This window comes from Staurois parvus, unplaced genomic scaffold, assembly GCF_062004578.1.
Source record: "Staurois parvus isolate SC_StPar_1 unplaced genomic scaffold, SC_StPar_1.0 ptg000422l, whole genome shotgun sequence".
Classification (NCBI taxonomy): domain Eukaryota; kingdom Metazoa; phylum Chordata; class Amphibia; order Anura; family Ranidae; genus Staurois; species Staurois parvus.
The window spans coordinates 3,243,879-3,265,552 of NW_028318218.1; the positions used below are offsets into that span (position 1 = coordinate 3,243,879).

A 21,674-nucleotide genomic window follows, 5' to 3' on the forward strand; every position below is an offset into this window, starting at 1 on the left:
AGTTTCTTTGAGGAGACTCATTGGGGGTTATTTACTAAAACTGGAGAGTGCAAAATCTGGTGCTGCTCTGCATAGAAGCCAATCAGCTTCCAGGTTTCATTGCCCAAGCTTAATTGAACAAGCTGAAGTTAGAAGCCGACAGGCTATTATGCACAGCTGCACCAGATTTTGAGGGCACCAGTTTTAGTAAATCTCCACCTTTTATTTTAGATTTAGCTATAATCAGGACTCAGGCACTTAGAAGAGCAAAAGTCTCATAAAGTAAACAAACATCTTCCCTTTTACCCTTCCTGACAGAGCCACAACCTTTGGACTTTGAAGACTCTGAAGAGGGACTAAAAGAAACCTGTAAGTGCTTATGCACTTAGGTATACTGCAGGGCTGCAGTACATATCATTTAAGGGGAGGCCATAGTTCTAATTTAAGTATTTAATGTTATAGAGGAATCACAGCCTACCTGCTAAGGGTTTCTATTTTTCATCTCAGTACAGTATAATGAAGCCCACCCCACTCCCTTTTGCTGATCTACAGGTAATACTGTAAGACAAATCCCTTTTTGCTTGCTTGTTTATAATACATGCGAAAAATTCACAATCACAATTTAAGCACCTTCTTGTAATCACGTACAGAAAGAGGGAGGCGTTAATGTGTTATCAATTATATTTTAAAATACGCCATTAACCTCCCTGGCGGTATTCCCGAGTGTAGCTCGGGGTAACATTTCAGTACCAAAAGCGGTAACCCCGAGCTACACTTGGGAATACCATGCGGCGCTGCTCCGGTATGTGTTCTTCACTTACCTTACCCTGCGCTCCCACGATGTGTCCCCTGCAGCGTCCCCGGCCATCTCCTCCGGCCGATGCCAGCATCCGGCTTCTGTGTCCTGTCCCTGTGACGTCGGGACGTACGGGCGCCGACGCCGCCGGCGGCGGGAAATTTAAAAATTTTAAAAAATGTCATTTTTTTTTTTTTCATTTTACACAGTAAAACATTGCTGTTTCAACCTATTTCACATACATATTGTCCCTAGTGCTTTGTCCTGCGCCCTGCCTGCATTTTGTCTGTTCTTTCTGCCTGGAAACTGAGAAATGTCCATGGCATCCAAAAAGTGTCCCTTTAGGTCAAAAGCGGTTTAGATCAGCTAGAGAACAGCGATAGTAAATCAGAACCACTTACAGAATTGAGTGATAATGATTCGTGGGGGAAATTCGTCATCAGAAACTGAAAACGATTTTGCGACTGAGCTCAGCAATGTGCGAACTTGGCGCTCTATTTCACATTTCAGTGTTTTTGGTTTGATTATATTATTGAATTAAATTTTTTATTATTTTTATGATTATTTATTAAATTATAATTTATGATTTTGTGTTTCAAATTTTATCATACCCGGGATGTTTACTAGACTCTTGTTCGGACAGATTTCAGTGAGTTTTTCCTAAAAATTACAGCCTACAATAAAAAAAATACATATTTCCATGCAAAAAAATGGTACCGCTTTCAGCACCAAAAATCTGAAATAATCATACCGCCAGGGAGGTTAAAGAACTCTCATGATCATTAAAAACTTAAATATTAATGCAAGTTTAAATACCTTGCTCTATCTCAGCAAAGACCTGCCAACATATTTAAAAAAAAATTCTATCTTTATTTAACCGCTTTTCCGCCACCCTATAGAAGATATACTGCTACAGGGCGGCACGGGTGCGCAAAATCATGTATATATACGTGATTTTGCATTTCCAGGTAAAGGGCGTGCGTGCCCTACCCGCAATGCTATTCGCGGTCTCGTCTGTCAATCATCGGGTCCCGGCCGGTGGTTTCTCGCCGGCACACGGTGATCGCCAAGCAATACCGACAGAGGGAGAGAACTGTATGTAAGCAATACAGTTCTCTCCCATCAGCTCCTGCACACTGCTTTGTACGGTTTTGCATAGCACAGCCATGCAAAGCAGTGTGCTTACAGTTGAAAGCACTAACACAGCAAAACAGCACACAGTTAACCCTTTGATCGCCACACGTTAACCTCTTCCTGCCTAGTGCCATTAGTACAGTGTCAGTGCTTTTTATTAGCACTGATCACTCTATTGGTGTCATTGGGGATGTTAGTGACACCAAATCAGTTCCCCCCCCCAAGTGTCAAGAATGCCCCCCGCAGTCCCGCTATAAATCAATGAATGCCACCATTACTAGTTTAAAAAAAAATAAAAAAATCCCAGTATATATAGCACCATTTGTAGAAGCTATAACTTTCACGTAAACCAATTAATTTCCATGTATTGAGAATTTTTTTTTTTTAGCAAAGACATGTAACAGAATACATACTATACAAAATTGTCGGTCTTTTTTTTTTTTTTTTTTTAATAGTGCATAAAATAAAAACCACACTGGCAATCAAATACCACCGAATATATATATTTAGTTTTTGTCACTTTAGGTAGTGATTGTTCACTTTGTATTTATCCACAGTTTTTATACATATTTAATATACGTGATCATGTGTGGATTTGTGTATATATATATATATATATATATTATTATAGTTTTGGGCACTTGTCACTTTTCATACACTTAGTGTGTGTACATTTACTACCAGTTTTTATCCACTGGGTGGCAGACTGGTCGTTTGCTTTGTTTGCACACATTGATTGATTTGAAGCACCAGTCACCTTCACTTTATAAATATTTATGTATTGGAATTTTTGTATTTATATCTATTTTTTTTATTATTTTGCTTTGTTTGCACATTCATTTGGAGCACTAGTCACTTTATTATATATATATACATTTTATTTGTTTATATTTAGTTCAATTAGTCTATTACCCTCATGGCTGAGCACTTCATCCACTATTAGATATAAAGTCCAATATGCGGCCTTGACAGCTCCAATGAATGGTGGAATCCCTGGTTCTGACTCTAATCCTGCTTGTTAATGAAACAGAACCCCCATTGAAAGTTTGCTATGACCTCAATCAGCTAAGGTTGGCTACACACTAGCAGATTTTGGAATGAACTTCTGTATAAAAATTATTTGTACATTCGATGTCTGAACAAATGTAATTTGAAAGTACTTCAAAATGTTGCCTGCTTTTAACATTCTAATTTGAAATGAATGTCATTTCCCAAACGAAAACTAAATACAAAGCAATTCACTCAAGAAAAAAATATCCATCCTGCTCCTTTGAATTTTTTCATCATTGCAGTAGAGAGATGAACGTCATTTTGAACCCACTAGCTGCTAGAAAAATTAATGATCATTCCGAAAATGCAAATTTCAAACAAAATTCTAAAAGTGTATGGACTATATGGCTAGCCTCCATATGGCTAGCCATACACTCTTTTTTCAGCTCCGTAAGCTGATTGAGAGAAATTATGTTTAGATGAAGTAACCTCTTGTATTCTGACAACAGCCAACATACATAGCTGTCTGAATATCTGAACAGTAACTGCTGGATGGCTGGATGCAGTCACTGTTCAGCCGACAATTTTCCACCTGGATCCTTCGATTATACAATCTACGTTTGCTAAGCAGGTGGTGCTGGCAGCAAGAATCCATTAAAATGTGAGCAGTGTACAGCTAGCATAACAAATCTACAAGTGAGCTCCATCTGTCAGGGAGCAATCAAGGTACTTTTAATAGCAGAATACAGAAGAGTTACGTTCTCAGTCAGATGAATGCAGGTGCCTCAAAGCTCCAAAGAAACCTTCTAAGGTTACAGGTACTTCTGATCACCCCTCAAATCTGCAGAATCCAGTCATCGGATGATTGGTATATAATATATGGGCACCAGTGGTTTATGGTGGAGGAGTTGCCTTTTAGGCAACATCTAGAAAAAGGAGATGGACGGTATATTACCTGTCGTCTCCTACAAGCCTGGTAAAAGCAGCACATGGGTTCTTTTAATATGCAGAGTTGAGAAACTGTGACAGTACATCCCGTACGGGCAAGCAGATCTAATGACAGGTCTACAGGAGACCTGCATGGCACCAGTGATCTGCTGATCGCTGGTTCAATGATTTACAGGCTCCTGCAACAAAAAATAAGAAATGCACTTTTCTTTATTGTACATCACGGGATACAGAGCAGGCTATTCATGACTATGTGGGTTATAGGTTACCTATAGGTGAATGGACACTGGCAAACCAATCAGAGAGGGAGTCCTCCCCTATATAATCCCTCAGACCCAGGAAGTATTTCAGTTTTTTTGCCAGTGTCTGTAAGGTGGATGGTCACTGAAGTGTTGACTTTAATAAGAAGCCTGTTTTTACTGCCATCCTGTAAGTGTTTATAACCATTATTATTAAAGTGAATTTGGATATACTACACTTAGAAGTGCCTTCCTGTCTCATCTTCCTTCACATACAGAGTTTGCTACACTCTCAGAAGAGGTGCCCAGTGCCTTTGTTCCAACTCATCACCATCACTGGCTGACAATTTTCCAGCTACAGCATCTTCCACCGATGTGCCCTATACACATCCTCCTCACTGAAGTGTTGCATGTGCTCTTGGAGCATGCCTGAAGGTCCAGAACTGTTCAATTAGAAAATCAGGGACAGTAATCGGATCCATTCGGGAAGCTGTTAACCAAAATGGAAGGTACTCGAGCCTTGTTGGATAAGTAGAAGAATCCTCAGGGTTTTGCCTGTAATAAAGCCATATGGCGCTGGACCCTGCGTAATGGAACCCTGTGCAGTATAATACTAACTGATATATGGCACTGTTAGGCAGCACTGACTGGCACTGATAGGTGGCACTGAATGGCATTGATAGGTGGCACTGACTGGCACTGATGGGTGACATTGAAAGGCAGCTCAGATGGGCACTGATATGTGGCATTGATGTGCACTGGTATGCACTGATATGTGGCATTGATGTGGCACTGGCACGTGGCACTGATGGGCACTGGCATGTGGCACTGACAGGTGGCACTCCTGGGGCCACACTGATCATCAGGGCACACTGATCATCAGTGCCCTGATGATCAGTGTACATGTCCCCTCCGCAGAAAGCCGATTACCGGCTCTCCTCTCCTCTCCAGCTGTCAGCGTGACAGCTCGAGAGGAGAGAAATGCCGATAACCAGCATTTCCGTGTTTACATGTGATCAGCTGTGATTGGACACAGCTGATCACATGACCGAACCGACATCTTCGGCTCTTTCCGTCATCCGCTGTGTCCGAGGGACACAGAGCACCAGCGATCACCACGCTGCGCATTCCTTGAGCCGCACATGCGCAGTGAGAATGGTAGGACGTCATATCAGAACGAGAGAACCACCTTGCGCCCGTCATTGTACTATAGTGTGGGCGGAAAGTGGTTAAGCAGCAGACTCCAAATGCCATTTAGCTATATTAAGAGCTTGTGTAGATGGGCAAAGGCAGAATTCCAATTCATTGTGATCAATCTGAAATGCCTCTGTGTACCTTCACAGCTGCATTCAACCTCCACTTTGCCCCCTTTTTACCTGCTTCAAGCTGCTTTGGAATTCCAACAGGAACAAAGGCCACAGACTCCAAATCTGACAAAGCTGTTTTTCCATCCCCAAGTGGGTGCATGTGTCAATGTACACAGGCGTTCAAAGTCATAAACGTCCATGATAGACAACAACTACAACACAACCGACACACTACTACCAAGTAATCCTCCCTCTCTTACTATCTACTATAACTTCTAATTCCACTATGCTTCCATTGAAGAATTTGAAACCAGATATTTGTGTTGGTTTTCTAGTGAATTTTATCCTGTAATATTACTTGATGGTTTCCAGAATTCAATTTGTGTCAATACTTGCATGCTAAATTCTAAAAAAGAAAGCTTTTTACCAAAAAATAGAAGCAACTTTCTACTTTTAGGAAAGTAGATGGGGGATAGCGTACTACTGAATCAGAGTGTATTTTTCACCAATATCTGCTATTAGTGGTGCACCGAAATGAAAATTCTGGTCCCGACACCGAAAACTTCAAAATGCACTTGGACGAAAACCGAAACCAAAATGCGCAGTTTTTAAAAATGAATACATATTTTTTTGAAAAAAAATACACTGATTAAAAAAAAATATATATATATATATATATATATATATATATATATATATATATATATATACCCCAATTTTGATGTAAAATATTAAAGAGGATGTTACAGAGAGTAAATAGGTACCCAACATGTCATGCATTAAAATCGTGTGCGCTCGTGGAATGGCGTGAAACCGCGATACTTAAAAAATCTCCATGTGTGATGCTTTAAAAATTTCTACAGGTTAGCAGTGTAAAGTTACAGAGGAGGTTAGTACGAGAATTATTGCTCTGACGTTCGTGGCGGTACCTCTCCTGAGTGGTTTGAACACCATTTACATATGTGGGCATGGCCTATGTATGCGAGGGGACGTATGTGGGGGGACAGGGGCAACTTTTTTACATTTTAATTTTCTTTTTTTTGCATTGCTCCTTTAAAAAAATTTTTAAATCGCTTTTATTCTTATCATAAGGAATGCATGCATCCCCTGTGATAGAAATAATTAATGACAGGACCTCTTTATGAAGAGATATGGGGCCAATAAGATCCCACATCTCTCCTCTGCAATGTAAAGCATTAAATGAAAAAAAAAAAAGCAATGATCTAGTGCTTTTAAAAAAAAAAAAATGAAGAATGGGAAGTGACATTGCTCCAGTACTCCAAGGACATAGAGAGTAGCAACCATCTCTCCTTCACTCATCTCTATGCCTAGCACTGCGATCGATGGTTTCTTAGGTAAGGCTGAGTACTACCAAGCGGCGGCCGGTGGCAGCAGCGGCTGGACAGCAGCGACAAGGGGCAGGGGTTTTTCAACACCTGTATCGGTGTTTTCATTTCGGCCTAGGTCCGAAAGGGGTGTTTTCGGCCACTGAAATTTCGGTGCATCCCTATCTGCTATATTACCAAAAACCCACAAAAGGAACATTTGTCTGCAACGCTGTCTATGGGAGTCTTTTAAAAAACAGTAGTATGGCTGCACCACTCTGTAAAAGAAAAAAAAAATGCACAGCAATGAGGTTTAGAAATGTGCTCAGGCCTCTACTGGCTTCAGAGTCCTGAAAGTGGTGCAGCACATTAAAAAAAGAAGGAAAGCTCTCTCCTTACCAGCTACACACTGCAGCCTTATTTTTCATGATTGGGATGGACTGTAGGCTGTGTAGCACAGCAGTGCATAGCAAGGAGGGGATAACGTTATCTGCTCTACATTATAAATAAGCTTTACTAGCTGTCACACGCAAAAAAATCCTTTTCTCCAAACCAGACTTTCTCAACCTCTTCATCACAAAGGAATCCTTTAAATAACTTTCCGATCTTATGGAACCCCTGCTAAAAATTATTATTTTATTAGTAATTATTATTACTACAGTTCATGGTACATTAGTGTGATGGTCAGTGAGAAGAAAGCTCCTTACACTTTTGGTCATTGGGAAGAATTTCCCCCTTACAGATAAAATGATCATTGATCTCAGTGGGAACTTCAAGAGGCAAAAATTGGTCATTGCTCAAGGAACCCCTAGAAAACCTTTGGAGGAACGTTATTTGGGAAACCCTGATCTCAAATGAAAAAAATAAGTGTCATTAGTTTTTACAAATAGCTGTTTTGCATTTTATATTTTTATCTGCTCCATCCGCTCTATAAATGTCTCAGGGATTATTGTAGGTGTAAAACAACTGATCTGTCATAAACAAAGGAACAATTTTATTTACCTGGAATCCCCAAACCCTCATCTTATAGCCTTACATCAGCAAGAAATTTAAAACGGTATAACAGCAAGATTACCCAATGCAGTCCACTGTCCTGAGCTGGAAAGAACTTTTAAATGGGAAACCACATTTGGATCCTGGAAAAATGCCTGAAAATAAAGATAATTTTTTAATGCTGTGCCATCTCATGCCAAACTAAAAAGCAGAACAAACACAAAGGACATTTATGTAATGCAAAAAATAGTGGCTGATAGAAAACTTTAGCAACCAACCATATGTCAGCTTACAGTAGTCTGACTGCTAAAAGTTGGTTTCTGTTTTCACTGCTCTTTGAATTATCGTATTTAAGTTACCCTGCCCACAATAAAGAATTGCAAATAAAGGTGGTACTTGAAAAGCAGAATGTAAATACGTACTTCTTTTTCTGCCCGTGCTGTCAAGCTGGCTCCATTGCTGAGCAGTCTTACCCTGAAGTCTACTGGGATAACCAATACTTCCAGGAATATTGAGCTATTGTATGCCCCTGGCAACACACACAGCAGATCTCCACACCATTACAAAACACCAATGAGCTCTGTGGGGGCACAGGATATCAACACTTCTGGCAGTGTTTAGCAGTGCAGGCAGCAAGGAAGTTGAGAATTTACAGTCTTCTTTTCAGGCACCAACTTTATTTGTATTTCTATAATAACAACAGGGTAACTTTAACTGCTTCCTGACGCCCTATAGCCGAAATACAGGCACAGGGGCGCAAAACCATGTGTATATACACACACACACGTGATTTTGCAGTTCCGGGTCGGGGGCGCGTGTGTGAGCCCCACACTGCCATTCGCAGCCTCGGCTGTCAATCAGCAGGTCCCGGCAGGCGATTCCCGCCAGCATAGGAGAGCCATACTAAGCAGTGTGCTTGCAGTGAAACACACACAGCCCACATAGTAAAACAGCACACAGTTAACCCTTTGATCGCCCCAGATGTTAACCCCTTCCTGCCCAGTGCAATTAGTGCAGTGTCAGTGCTTTTTATTAGCACTGATCCCTGTATTGGTGTCACTGGGGATGTCAGTGACACCAAACCAATGTCAGAATGCCTGGCGCAGTGCCGCTATAAGTCGCTGATCGCCGCCCATTACTGGAAAAAAATTATATACACCATTTGTAGACGCTATAACTTGATTTTTAAAATTTCTTTACTGGACATGTGTATAAACAAAAAGTCATAAATATTGTTTTTTTTCTCAAAATTGTCGGTCTTTTTTTTTTTTTTATAACACAAAAAATAAAAACCGCACAGGCGATAAAACACCACCAAAAGAAAGCTCTATTCGTGGGAGAAAAGGACGTAAATTTCATGTGGGTGCAGTGTTGCAACACCTTGCAATTGTCCGTTAAAGTTATGCAGCGCCGTATTGCAAAAACTGGCCTGGTCAGGAAGGGGGGTAAATCCTCTGGAGGACAAGTGGTTAAAGCTTGTTTGCAGTAATTCCCTACACGCCAGTTTAAAATAAAATTTCACAATACAATCATTAATTCCTGGAGTGATACTATAGGATCCCTCTTTATCTTCTTTAGTAATAGAGGTGGGATTCCTCTTCATCTTCTCAAGTGATAGAAGTTAGGAAGATTGAAGTCTTCCTCTTTTAGTGATGGTGGTGGGATTCCTCTTTATCAACTACAGTGATGGTGGTGGGGTCCCTCTTTATCAACTACAGTGATGGTGGTGGGGTCCCTCTTCAACCTCTCTATTGGTGATGATAGGGTCACTCTTCATCCTCTCCAGTGATGGTGGCTGGTCCCCTCCGCTGCATCAAAAAATGCTTACACCATGATGTGTGAGGGCCAATCTATACAGCCTTCTAATGTGCCCAGGCTGTGTAAAGACACGGGGGGGGGGGTTGTGCCATTAACAGCGCTGTACAATAGGGGGGACAATACATGGCACAGTACAACAAAAACAGACAGCGTACGAGGGGTAAGAGGGCCCTACTCTTTCAAGCTTACAATCTAGGAGGGAGGGGGTAGTGGAACAATAGGAAGTGGCTGAGGGGGATGAAGTGGCTGAGGGGGATGAAGTGGTGGGAGGAATGAGGGAGGATGGCCGTTAGGTGAGGGTGGGGTAGGCTTCCCTGAAGAGATGGGTTTTGAGGGAGCGCCTGTAGGCTGAAAGACGCTAGGCATCATTCATCTCAAAAGAGGACCGACCTTCTTCAAGCATGAGAAGCATTTTGGGATTTTTTTTGTACATTTGAGGAGTGGTTTAAAACTTTGGATTTTCCATCACTTTCCTTCTGGTGAATCTCCCCAGCAGGGACAAGAGGGCAATAAAACCTGACAAGCTTCTAACTTTTCCCTACTCTATGCAGAATTAAACAAAAACATTTTGGCTACTCTAAGTGACCTATCTGCATTGAATAGATACAGTATATTTATTTCTTACAACCTCCTTTTGACAATGCTAGTTGCTGGGCTGTTTCTGACCTAAATAATATTTGACCTAGGAAAAAGCATGCCGCCGGTGAAAATCAGACTTCCCAATATGAATACTTGTTCCAGGTCAGTGACTAAGATGAGGCCAGTAGATGAGGATGTCAGCCAGGCAACTATCATTTGCAGGACAACAAGTCCACAAAACAGGACACCTATTTTTACAAGCACGGGTCTTTTTTAATTGTCAAAGTAAACAGAATATGAAAAATTTTATTTTATGTATTTTGACCACCTTTAGGAAATGACTTGCCATTGCCAGCTCACTTCTACACAAACGAAAACATATTAAATAGTTCTAAACATATGGAAATGTAATTAACATACGTTATTGTCTGCTGGACACCAAGTGGTTCGGGCGGGCATCTGATAAAGTCATTTAAAGCCAGTTCCACAGTCTCCTGCCACTAATTACTTCCACAGGACTTTAGGATTAATGTCTGCTGTACAGGCCTCTCACCTTCTTTGTCCTTTACACTTAGATCTTTTGGGTGTAGAGGAACATCATTCAGAGGGATGAACGCACCCCTTACGAAACTCAAACTCTTGATAGCTATACAAAAAAGCTCTGGCCATGTCTATCAAAGAGTTTGCAAAAAAATTGTGTCTGTTTTAGGGCTCGTGTGGATGGGCTTTGGGTTTCTCTCAATGGCATCAGTTTGCCTTGCTTCTGAGACCACTCAGTTGCACTTGACCAGATCTAAGTGGGTTTTGCATTTCTTTAGGGCCTGCCTTTTGCACCCAAAAAGTTGCAAGTCTGCAATGGAAAAAGACAGCAAGTGATAACAGCTTGACTTTGAGTCTGTATCAACCGGATGATTCATACCTGCTGAAGCAAGAACTTCCACAAGGAGGAGGAAGAGGGTAGGTATCTGCGTTCCTTCACATAACGTCTGAAGCCACAGACAAGCCAATGCAGGTATTGGGAACACCTGAATTTAGGTGACATCAAGCGGGCTTCTCTGAAATTATAGCGTATGTACTCTCCAGCGCCTCAGGATATGCACAGCCAAAAGGGAAGCCAAGGGTACCAGGACAGCGACAACCAAAAGGAAATGTTCCAGGGGTGCAGCCCTCCTCAGACGGGGAAATCAGCCACTGGATAGAGAAAACAGGTGGCGCACACACCTAGTGCATTATCCAAGGTTTATTGTAGGAATTAAATCATAAAAACATACTCACAGACGAAGCATGTATCTAAAAAGCATAGAAAAATTACAATGGCCACAACGGGGGGCAAGGTGTTCTCACTGTCAGTACGGTCAAATGGCTGACGCGTTTCGGGGACGAATCCCTTTCCTCAGAGCTGATGACCAACCTGTGGGGAAATGGCTGCTGGACTGCAAACCACAAGACAGGAAGTAAACTCCGGATGACTCGTCTGTGAGTATGTTTTTATGATTTAATTCCTACAATAAACCTTTGATAATGCACTAGGTGTGTGCGCCACCTGTTTTCTCTCTATTCTCTGAAATGATAGGAGATGGTTGGGCCATGGGCACAGATAGGCAGGTCAGGCCTTGTAATTGGCAGCCTAATGAGCTGTCAATTAAAGCTGATTAAAGCTGATGGCAATTGCACTGTCCTCAGGTTCTCACATAGGCCGACTGAGAACACAAGCCCATGATACAAGTGAGCATACATGCCATGTGATGAATTTCCACATGCCACTGAAAATGACATTGCCTACCCACACTAGCACGCATGCCTAGGGTTCCTTATCCCTGTTATATCATTTCAACATTTGTTAGTAAATGTATCCAACCAGGTTCTGACTTGGTTCCTATTTGATAACCAGTGCTGGGACACTTTTTTTTTTTGATATGTCATTGCAGTGAAGTACCACTTGATATTTTTTTATTATGATTTGAGCTGCTTGCCATGTTCTCCTTCAAGCCTGGTACACACAATGAGATTATCGAACAAACGATCAACCGTTTTGTTTTTTGCATGCTAGTCTCCATATCGAAAATGAAGAGGTCACTAAGGCTATGAAAAAACTCATACAACAGAATAAAAATTCAGAAGTGATGTAATTGTATTGTATTTTTGCATGAAAACTGTGCTGAATAACTGAAAATCGTACGATCTGCTATTGTATGAGAAAACTTTTTGTACTTGTTTCATCGGATAATTTCATGCGACCTATCCTGCTCAGCTCTCGAAAACTCTGTACGAACTGATCAGATTATTGCATGATCGCATTGAAAGCGGAATTATTTGTACAATTTTTTGATTGTGTGTACAGACCTTTACAGACAAAGCAGTGTTGAAGTAAAGGTGGGTGGTACACATGGTAACAAAATTGGTGATACTTAAGACACCATAAAAATCATGATGCTAGTACGCTAATGGCCAAAGCTTGGGGAAAACTCACCAGGACAAAGTCATCTTTCTGATAGGGCTGAAAATACTGGTCATAGAAAAAGACTTGTGCCATTAGTCTACCATTCATTGACCTGAAGAAAAATAGAAAAAACGATTAGTATCAACATTTTTTTTAACCACTTGCCCTCCAGAAGATTTGCCCCCCTTCATGACCAGGCCATTTTTTGCTGTTCGGCACTGCGCTATTTCAAATGGTAATTGCGCAGTCGTGCAATGCTGTACCCAAACAAAATTTATGTCCTTTTTTCCCCACATAAATAGAGCTTCCTTTTGGTGGTATTTGATCACCTCTGCAGTTTTTACTTTTTGCGCTATAAACAAAAAAAAGACCAACAATTTAGAAAAGAAAAAAAAAAACACCACACCATATTTTTCACTTTTGGTTATAAAAAATATCTAATAAGCTCAAAAGTTAGCCAATAATTTTAGGCCAAAATGTATTCCGCTACATGTCTTTAGTAAAAAAAAAAAATCTCAATACATGTATATTAATTGGTTTGTGTGAAAGTTATAGTGTCTAAAAACCACACACACACACACACACACACACATATATATATACACACACACACACACACACATATATATATATATACACACACACACACACACACACACACACACATATTGGAATGTACGTAGCTTTTGGTTTCTGACTGCCTAGCACATTTCTTGAGGTGCTAAAATGCCTGGGCAGTAAAAACACCACCTCCCAAATGACCCCTCTTTGGAAGTAGACACCCCAAGGATTTTACAGAGAGGCATGTTGAGTCCATGGAACATTATATTTTTTTGCCACAAATATTTTGAAAATTACAATTTTTTTTTTTACACAAAAGTTGTCATTTTAATGATATATTGCTCATGCATGCTATGGGTATATGTGGAATAACACCCCAAAACACATTCTTCTACTTCTCCTAAACATGGGGATACCACATGTGAGAGACTTTTTGGCAACCTAGCTACATACAGGCCCCCAAAATCTAATGACCACCTCAAGGCTTTCAAAGGGCATATTTCTTCATATCACTTTCCCATCACAGTTTTGGAGGCTCTAAAATGCCAGGACAGTACAAACATACAACCAAGGAATTTTATAAGAGGCATGGGGAGTATTTTACAGATATAATTTTTGTCACAGGGTTTTGAAAAAGAAAAAAAAGTAAAGAAAAAATAAATTTTTGTTTTCTTTCTTTGTTTTACAAAAATGTGTCAACAAATGAGATCTGCAAAATACTCACCATGCCTCTTAGCAAATACCAAGGAGTGTTTACATTCCAAAAAGGGGTCATTTGAAGGGGTTGCTTCTACTATCCTGGCATTTCAGGGCCAACATTAGAAGCTTATGCCACATATCACCCACTCTTGAAGATCAAGCCTTTTCTGACACCTTTTGTTCACATGAAAAAACATCTTTTTTTTGCTAGAAAATTACTTTGAACCCCCAAACATATACACACACACACACACACACATATATACAGTGGGGATCGAAAGTTTGGGCACCCCAGCTAAAAATTAGTATTAATGCGCATAAAGAAGCCAAGGAAAGATGGAAAAATCTCCAAAAGGCATCAAATTACAGATTAGACATTCTTATAATATGTCAACAAAAGTTAGATTTTATTTCCATCATTTACACTTTCAAAATAACAGAAAACAAAAAAATGGCGTCTGCAAAACTTTGGGCACCCTGCAGAGTTAATATCTTGTACTGTCCCCTTTGGCAAGTATCACAGCTTGTAAATGCTTTTTGTAGCCAGCCAAGAGTCTTTCAGTTCTTGTTTGAGGTATCTTTGCCCATTCTTCCTTACAAAAGTCTTCCAGTTCTTTGAGATTTCTGGGCTGTCTGTCACGCACTGCTCTTTTAAGGTCAACCATAGATTTTCAATTATGTTGAGGTTAGGAGATTGTGAAGGCCATGGCAAAACCTTCAGTTTACGCCTCTTGATGTAATCCCCCGTGGATTTCGAGGTGTGTTTAGGATCATTATCCATTTGTAGAAGCCATGCTCTCTTTAACTTCAGCTTTTTCACAGATGGCATCAAGTTACCATCCAAAATTTGCTGAAATTTTATTGAATCCATTTTTCCTTCTACTCGTGAGATGTTCCCTGTGCCACTGGCTGCAACACAACCCCAAAGCATGATTGATCCAACCCCATGCTTAACAGTTGGACAGAGGTTCTTTTCATTAAATTCTGTGCCCATTCTTCTCCAAACGTACCTTTGCTCGTTCCGGCCAAAAAGTTCAATTTTAACCTCATCGGCCCACAGAACTTGTTTCCAAAATGCATCAGGCTTGTCTATATGTTCATTTGCAAAGTTCAAACGATGATTTTTGTGGTGAGGACGTAGAAGAGGTTTTCTTCTGATGACTTTTCCATGAAGACCATATTTGTACAAGTATCTCTTTATAGTGGAATAGTGTACCACAACTCCAGCGTCTGCCAGATCTTTCTGGAGGGATCGTGCAGTCAAACGTGGGTTTTGAATTGTTTTTCTCACAATCCTGCGAGCTGTTCTGTCTGATATTTTTCTTGGTCTTCCAGATCTTGCTTTAACTTCCACTGTTCCTGATGACTGCCATTTCTTAATTACTTTCCGAACAGAGGATACTGACATCTGAAAACGCTTTGCTATCTTCTTATAGCCTTCTCCAGCTTTGTGAGCGTCAACTATTTTCAGTTTCAGTTTTCTAGACAACTGCTTAGAAGAACCCATGGTGCTGATTGTTGGGGCAAGGTCATATGAGTCTGGGCATTTAAATCCTTTGAGATTGACATCACCTGGTCTTCCCAGAGGATGATTGAGAATAATCCATGACACTGGCCGGTCTCAGCTTGGCAAAGGGGGCAGTGCATGCTAAAAATTCTGCAGGGTGTCCAAACTTTTGCAGACGCCATTTTTTTCGTTTTCTGTTATTTTGAAAGTGTAAATGATGGAAATAAAATCTAACTTTTGTTGACATATTATAAGAATGTCTAATCTGTAATTTGATGCCTTTTGGAGATTTTTCCATCTTTCCTTGGCTTCTTTATGCACATTAATACAAATTTTTAGCTGGGGTGCCCAAACTTTCGATCCCCACTGTACATACATACACACACACACAGTCAGGTCCATATAAATTGGGACATCGACACAATTCTAACATTTTTGGCTCTATACATCACCACAATGGATTTGAAATGAAACAAACAAGATGTGCTTTAACTGCAGACTGTCAGCTTTAATTTGAGGGTATTAACATCCAAATCAGGTGAACGGTGCAGGAATTACTACAATTTGCATATGTGCCTCCCACTTGCTAAGGGACCAAAAGTAATGGGACAATTGGCTTCTCAGCTGTTCCATGGCCAGGTGTGTGTTATTCCCTCATTATCCCAATTACAACGAGCAGATAAAAGGTCCAGAGTTTCTTTCAAGTGTGCTATTTGCATTTGGAATCTGTTGCTGTCAACTCTCAAGATGAGATCCAAAGAGCTGTCACTATCAGTGAAGCAAGCCATCATTAGGCTGAAAAAACAAACCCATCAGAGAGATAGCAAAAACATTAGGCGTGGCCAAAACAACTGTTTGGAACATTCTTAAAAAGAAGGAACGCACCGGTGTGCTCAGCAACACCAAAAGACCCGGAAAACACGGAAAACAACTGTGGTGGATGACCGGAGAATTCTTTCCCTGGTGAAGAAAACACCCTTCACAACAGTTGGCCAGATCAAGAACACTCTCCAGGAGGTAGGTGTATGTGTGTCAAAGTCAACAATCAAGAGAAGACTTCACCAGAGTGAATACAGAGGGTTCACCACAAGATGGAAACCATTGGTGAGCCTCAAAAACAGGAAGGCCAGATTAGAGTTTGCCAAACGACATCTAAAAAAGCCTTCACAGTTCTGGAACAACATCCTATGGACAGATGAGACTAAGATCAACTTGTACCAGAGTGATGGGAAGAGAAGAGTATGGAGAAGGAAAGGAACTGCTCATGATCCTAAGCATACCACCTCATCAGTGAAGCATGGTGGTGGTAGTGTCATGGCGTGGGCATGTATGGCTGCCAATGGAACTGGTTCTCTTGTATTTATTGATGATGTGACTGCTGACAAAAGCAGCAGGATGAATTCTGAAGTGTTTCGGGCAATATTATCTGCTCATATTCAGCCAAATGCTTCACAACTCATTGGACGCCGCTTCACAGTGCAGATGGACAATGACCCAAAGCATACTGCAAAAGCAACCAAAGAGTTTTTTAAGGGAAATAAGTGGAATGTTATGCAATGGCCAAGTCCATCACCTAACCTGAATCCGATACAGCATGCATTTCACTTGCTGAAGACAAAACTGAAGGGAAAATGCCCCAAGAACAAGCAGGAACTGAAGACAGTTACAGTAGAGGCCTGGCAGAGCATCACCAGGGATGAAACCCAGCGTATGGTGATGTCTATGCGTTCCACACTTCAGGCTGTAATTGACTGCAAAGGATTTGCAACCAAGTATTAAAAAGTGAAAGTTCGATTTATGATTATTATTCTGTCCCATTACTTTTGGTCCCTTAACAAGTGGGAGGCACATATGCAAACTGTTGTAATTCCTACACCGTTCACCTGATTTGGATGTAAATACCCTCAAAGTAAAGCTGACAGTCTGCAGTTAAAGCACATCTTGTTCGTTTCATTTCAAATCCATTGTGGTGGTGTATAGAGCCAAAAATGTTAGAATTGTGTCGATGTCCCAATATTTATGGACCGGACTATCTATCTATATATATATATATATATATATATTTAAAGCAGAGGCCCTAGAGAATAAAACTGGGTGTTGAAATTTTTTAAGTCACACAGTATTTGCGCAGTGATTTTTCAAACGCAAATCTTTTGGGGAAAATACACTTTTTAGAATTTGAATGCACAATAACACAACATATTGCCCAATTGCTTGATAAAATATAAAAGATGATGTTACGTGGAGTAAATAGATACAAAACATGACATGCTTTAAAATTGTGCATGCCCGTGTAAGTACATACATTTTTATTATCAATAGGCGACTTTAAAAGCCTTTGCAGGTCACCAATTTATATTTACACAGGAGGTCTAGTGCTAGAATTACTGCCCTCAATCTGACGTTTGCGGCGATACCTCACATGTATGTTGCAACTGCTGTTTACATACCAACACGGGGTCAACGCAGTGGTGCTTTTATTTCTAGTTATTTTGATTTTTTTCTATTATTTTTACACCCCTTTATTTTTCTTTTTTTTAATCACTTTCATTGCCATCACAGGGAATGTAAATATCCCCTCTGACTGCAATAGGCTTTGACAGGTATTATTTTTTGAGAAATCTGGGGTTTATTATACTCAAGATATCTCTTCTGCCCTTACATTATCTGATCTCGCCAAGATCGGTGTGTGTTATTCGCTTTCCCAATTTACAAATGGCGCTGTTTATATCCTGCAAAACCGAAGTGATGAAATGTTCGTAGCTTCCAATTTCTTAGACTATAGAGATGATGGGAGCTATTCTGGTCTCTGATCAGCTCTATGGGCAGCCAGCGGAACTGATGGCTGCATTCTTGGATTCCCCTGTGGGATAGGACAGCCCACGAAAACTGGCAGCTGGGGGGGATTTCCCATCTCGCTGCTCATAAAAACAATTCAGCAGTTACTTGGCTGCTAGGATTGCTTTTACGTGAAAGCCAAGCACCAGCTGAAAAAAAAACAAATACCAGGATGATGCCTGTAGCTGCAGCCATCATCCCGATATAACCACTCAAAGTCCAGCGACGTACCAGTACATTGCTGGTCCATGTTGGGCACATGTAACAGCAAAGAACAAGGGCATATGAATCGGGTCCGTGGACCATATGACCGCAATTCATTCTTTCTTTTTTGTTATTTCCATGTTGAATTCAAGTGCGAAAAAAGTTTTAAATTCAGAAACCGTGGTAGGTTTCCATGCGAATTGTCCGGCAAGAGCTGAATTTGGGTGGGTGGCGATGTATTGTTGTGCGTATAAATTGCCTTGGCCCACAATAAATTGGTACAAATCTTCCGTGAAAAACAGCGGAAGGGCTAAATGCTAGTGCTGGCTGCGAACGGGGCCGATCCTGTTAACACTGCGTTTTTGGGGACACTATACTAAGCAGGCACTAGTATAGTTCTGTTCATAATCATTATATTGATCTGTACAAACACTATACTAGTAATGGCGACCAGCTACCTATAGTGTGAGTGCAATAGTGTGCGGGCAATCCCTGGCTAGGTGGGGCGCTTACTGACCCTGACGTTATCTTATGCCGTTGTGGCAGGAATGCAGTGATCAGTGAAAAATGTTATATTCTGACACTGTACTATTGGCACTGGCCGGGTGACAGGGCAATCAAAGGGTTAAATGTGCTAATCTAATGTGTGTGTAAAATGTAGTGCTTTTACTTGGTGCCATGTTCTCTCTTCTCTCCCTGGACCAAGGGGGGGGGGGGGGTTGTGGCAGCGAGGGGCGCAGGCACATTCACACCCCAAAATACCAAAAGCTGGTAAGCATTTTTTTTTTTACATTTATCTTTTAATACTATTATCAGAATAATACAATGTTACCATAGTTACATTGTACTACTATGGGGGGATGATCAGGGATTTTTACTTTTCTTACCCTTTGCTTTGCAGGAGAAATAAAGATCATTTCTCCTGCAATGCAAGGCTTGCTGCCATGAACCTAACTCATCCATGAACGGTCATGGATGATTTAAGTTTTTGACAGCTCCAGATAGTGATCTGTGATTGGTTGGAGCTGGTCACATGGTACAGGGTGCTGTGATTGGCCCCATGTATTATGTGACAGTTGTGGGCCAATCACAGCACACTAGGAAGAGAAGCAGAGCTGTAATTAATGAGCAGTCAGAGGAGGGGGAGTACTGCACTGTGTCCACCGGACACACCGCAATGAACATCCCAGTGAACAGGACCCTGTGTTAGTACAGCCAGAGCAACGTACGGGTACGTCACTGCAGTACATTGCGGGCGCGTGGGAAGGAAGCGGTTAAAGAATATAACCACAATATGTCTTTAAATATAGGTACTAAAAATTCTTGTGAATCTTAAGGGGACCGCACATGAAAATTCACACAGAAATTCTCAGTACAATAGATGACTTGACGAATGTTGTTTGAAAGTACTTCAAAATTTTGTTTGCCTTTAACATTCAATATTGTAATGAATGGACTTTCCTGAATAAAAGTCACATGTGACAAGCAACGGGATCAAAAATGTTCTAAACTGGACGAACTTCTAATTTTCATATCACTGCAGTAGAAAACAAACATCATTTGACCCCAATGATGATTTGAAAATCAAACCAGCGTTCTTAAAATGGAAAACTGCAAACCAAAAGTGTACAAGTGTATGGCCAGCTCTACTCCTGGATTTACGGATCTTCCTATTCATTGAGATTAACACCCCCATGCACTGAACAGTAGTGGCCAACACACACCACAATGTGCATGAGCTACCTGAACACATGGTGAGGAGCTGCAATGCACAAGTCACATGCAACATTTTCACCACTTTCTACACATTTACAATTTGGAATACGTGCCATGACAACACACAATGCATTGGGCACATTCTGCCGTAGTCATCATAGGTAATGTACAGCTGCCACTGGAGAGCATACTGATGGCATAGCACAAAGGAGTTTTTATACCATAATAAAGATACAATACTAAAATATTCAAATACAATATTCTTTACTGGAAAATATTTGGCCATGGTGCGATTTAAAGGGTAACCTCAATTAAACAAATTACTTAATACACATACATATATACATACTATATATATCCCTTTTTGGCTAAACCATCAAGAATAAACAAAAAATTCAGTCAGATAAACTGGATGACTAAACCCCAACAGGCACCATGACAATAATGATAAATTATTAAAAAGGGGGGGGGGGAGCCGCGGTCTGGTCCCTCGGCAGCTGTTGGAGCTTGTGAGTAGCTGCTTTAATAGGTGGAAAAGTGCGGGCTGTGGACACCCGCCAAAACGGCCCAATCAGCAACTGTTGCCACGCAGACTTCACTGGCAACCTAACAGAGTGGGAAGGAAAGTGTTATCCCTTTCTGCAATCCCATGTGGGTCCCGCTTAAAGCCTGAGCAAGAGGAATGCCTAAAGATTCGCAGATATTAAAGAAACAGACTGACAACTCATAACAGGCGCTGGAATCGGGGAGGGCCAATGACAAGAAAATCATCTAAATAATGAAGAAAACCACCTTCTGCTGATAATTCAGATAGAACCCATTGTAAAAAAGTAGAGGCTACAAAGTAGAAGCGTGACAAAGAAAAACCCATAGGCATATATTTATCAAAATAAAATGAACCATTAAAATAAAAACACAGCGAATTGAAACCTTGAGGATGTACAGGTAACACACGGAAGGCATATTTGATGTCCGCTTTTCTGATCTACCAAAGCGTTGTAGTAAAATCAGGGCCTCATCAAAGGATGCATAAGAAACTGAAGCATCAAAATCTGCAACCTCGTCGTTAAGAGAACTATTAGGGGGGGTAAGACACATGAAAGGTTCCAGGTTCTTTCTTAGGAACCAAACCTAATGGAGATAGTCTAAAATTGGGAAAGGGGCCAGCAAGCCTATCTGCAGTTCTTTATTAGTTTTAACTTCCACAATTTCTGAATGCAAAAGGGTTGAACACAAATTTTTAACTGGGAAATAGCCTTTACCGTTGAAGGAAGGAACTAGGAAACCTTCTTTGAACCTTTTACACAATAGATCCGCCATCCTGCTGTAGCGATCGAGCCCTGGTAGCATTTTTGACAATATCACTGGCGTCTTGGTTTTTAATATTTGGATCCCGGTTTTGAAGTTGAAATGATGTAGAGAGGATTTTCAAAAGCATCTAAAAGGCTGGGTGTGACCCATTGTTCTGTCCCCACATGAAGGCGAATGAAGGTATAACTGATAATAGCTGTGTAACTTCCTACCTTCGTATCCAAGCAGTGGAGCAGACCGGACCGGCAGATGCTCAGGTTAGATGGATCCAAACGTATACACGGGAATGA

At 40.8% G+C, this 21,674-nt stretch overlaps 1 protein-coding gene across 1 annotated transcript in view; it reads right to left on the reverse strand.

Moving 5' to 3' along the window:
- Nucleotides 1-21,674, reverse strand: part of CFAP300 (cilia and flagella associated protein 300) — a 44,114-nt gene that overhangs the window by 15,839 nt on the left and 6,601 nt on the right. The window contains exons 2-3 of the mRNA XM_089687263.1: nucleotides 12,579-12,660; nucleotides 7,794-7,866 (exon numbers count right to left, since the gene is read on the reverse strand). Coding sequence (XP_089543389.1) covers nucleotides 7,794-7,866; nucleotides 12,579-12,660 — 155 coding nt within the window. The remainder of the gene's footprint in view (nucleotides 1-7,793; nucleotides 7,867-12,578; nucleotides 12,661-21,674) is intronic.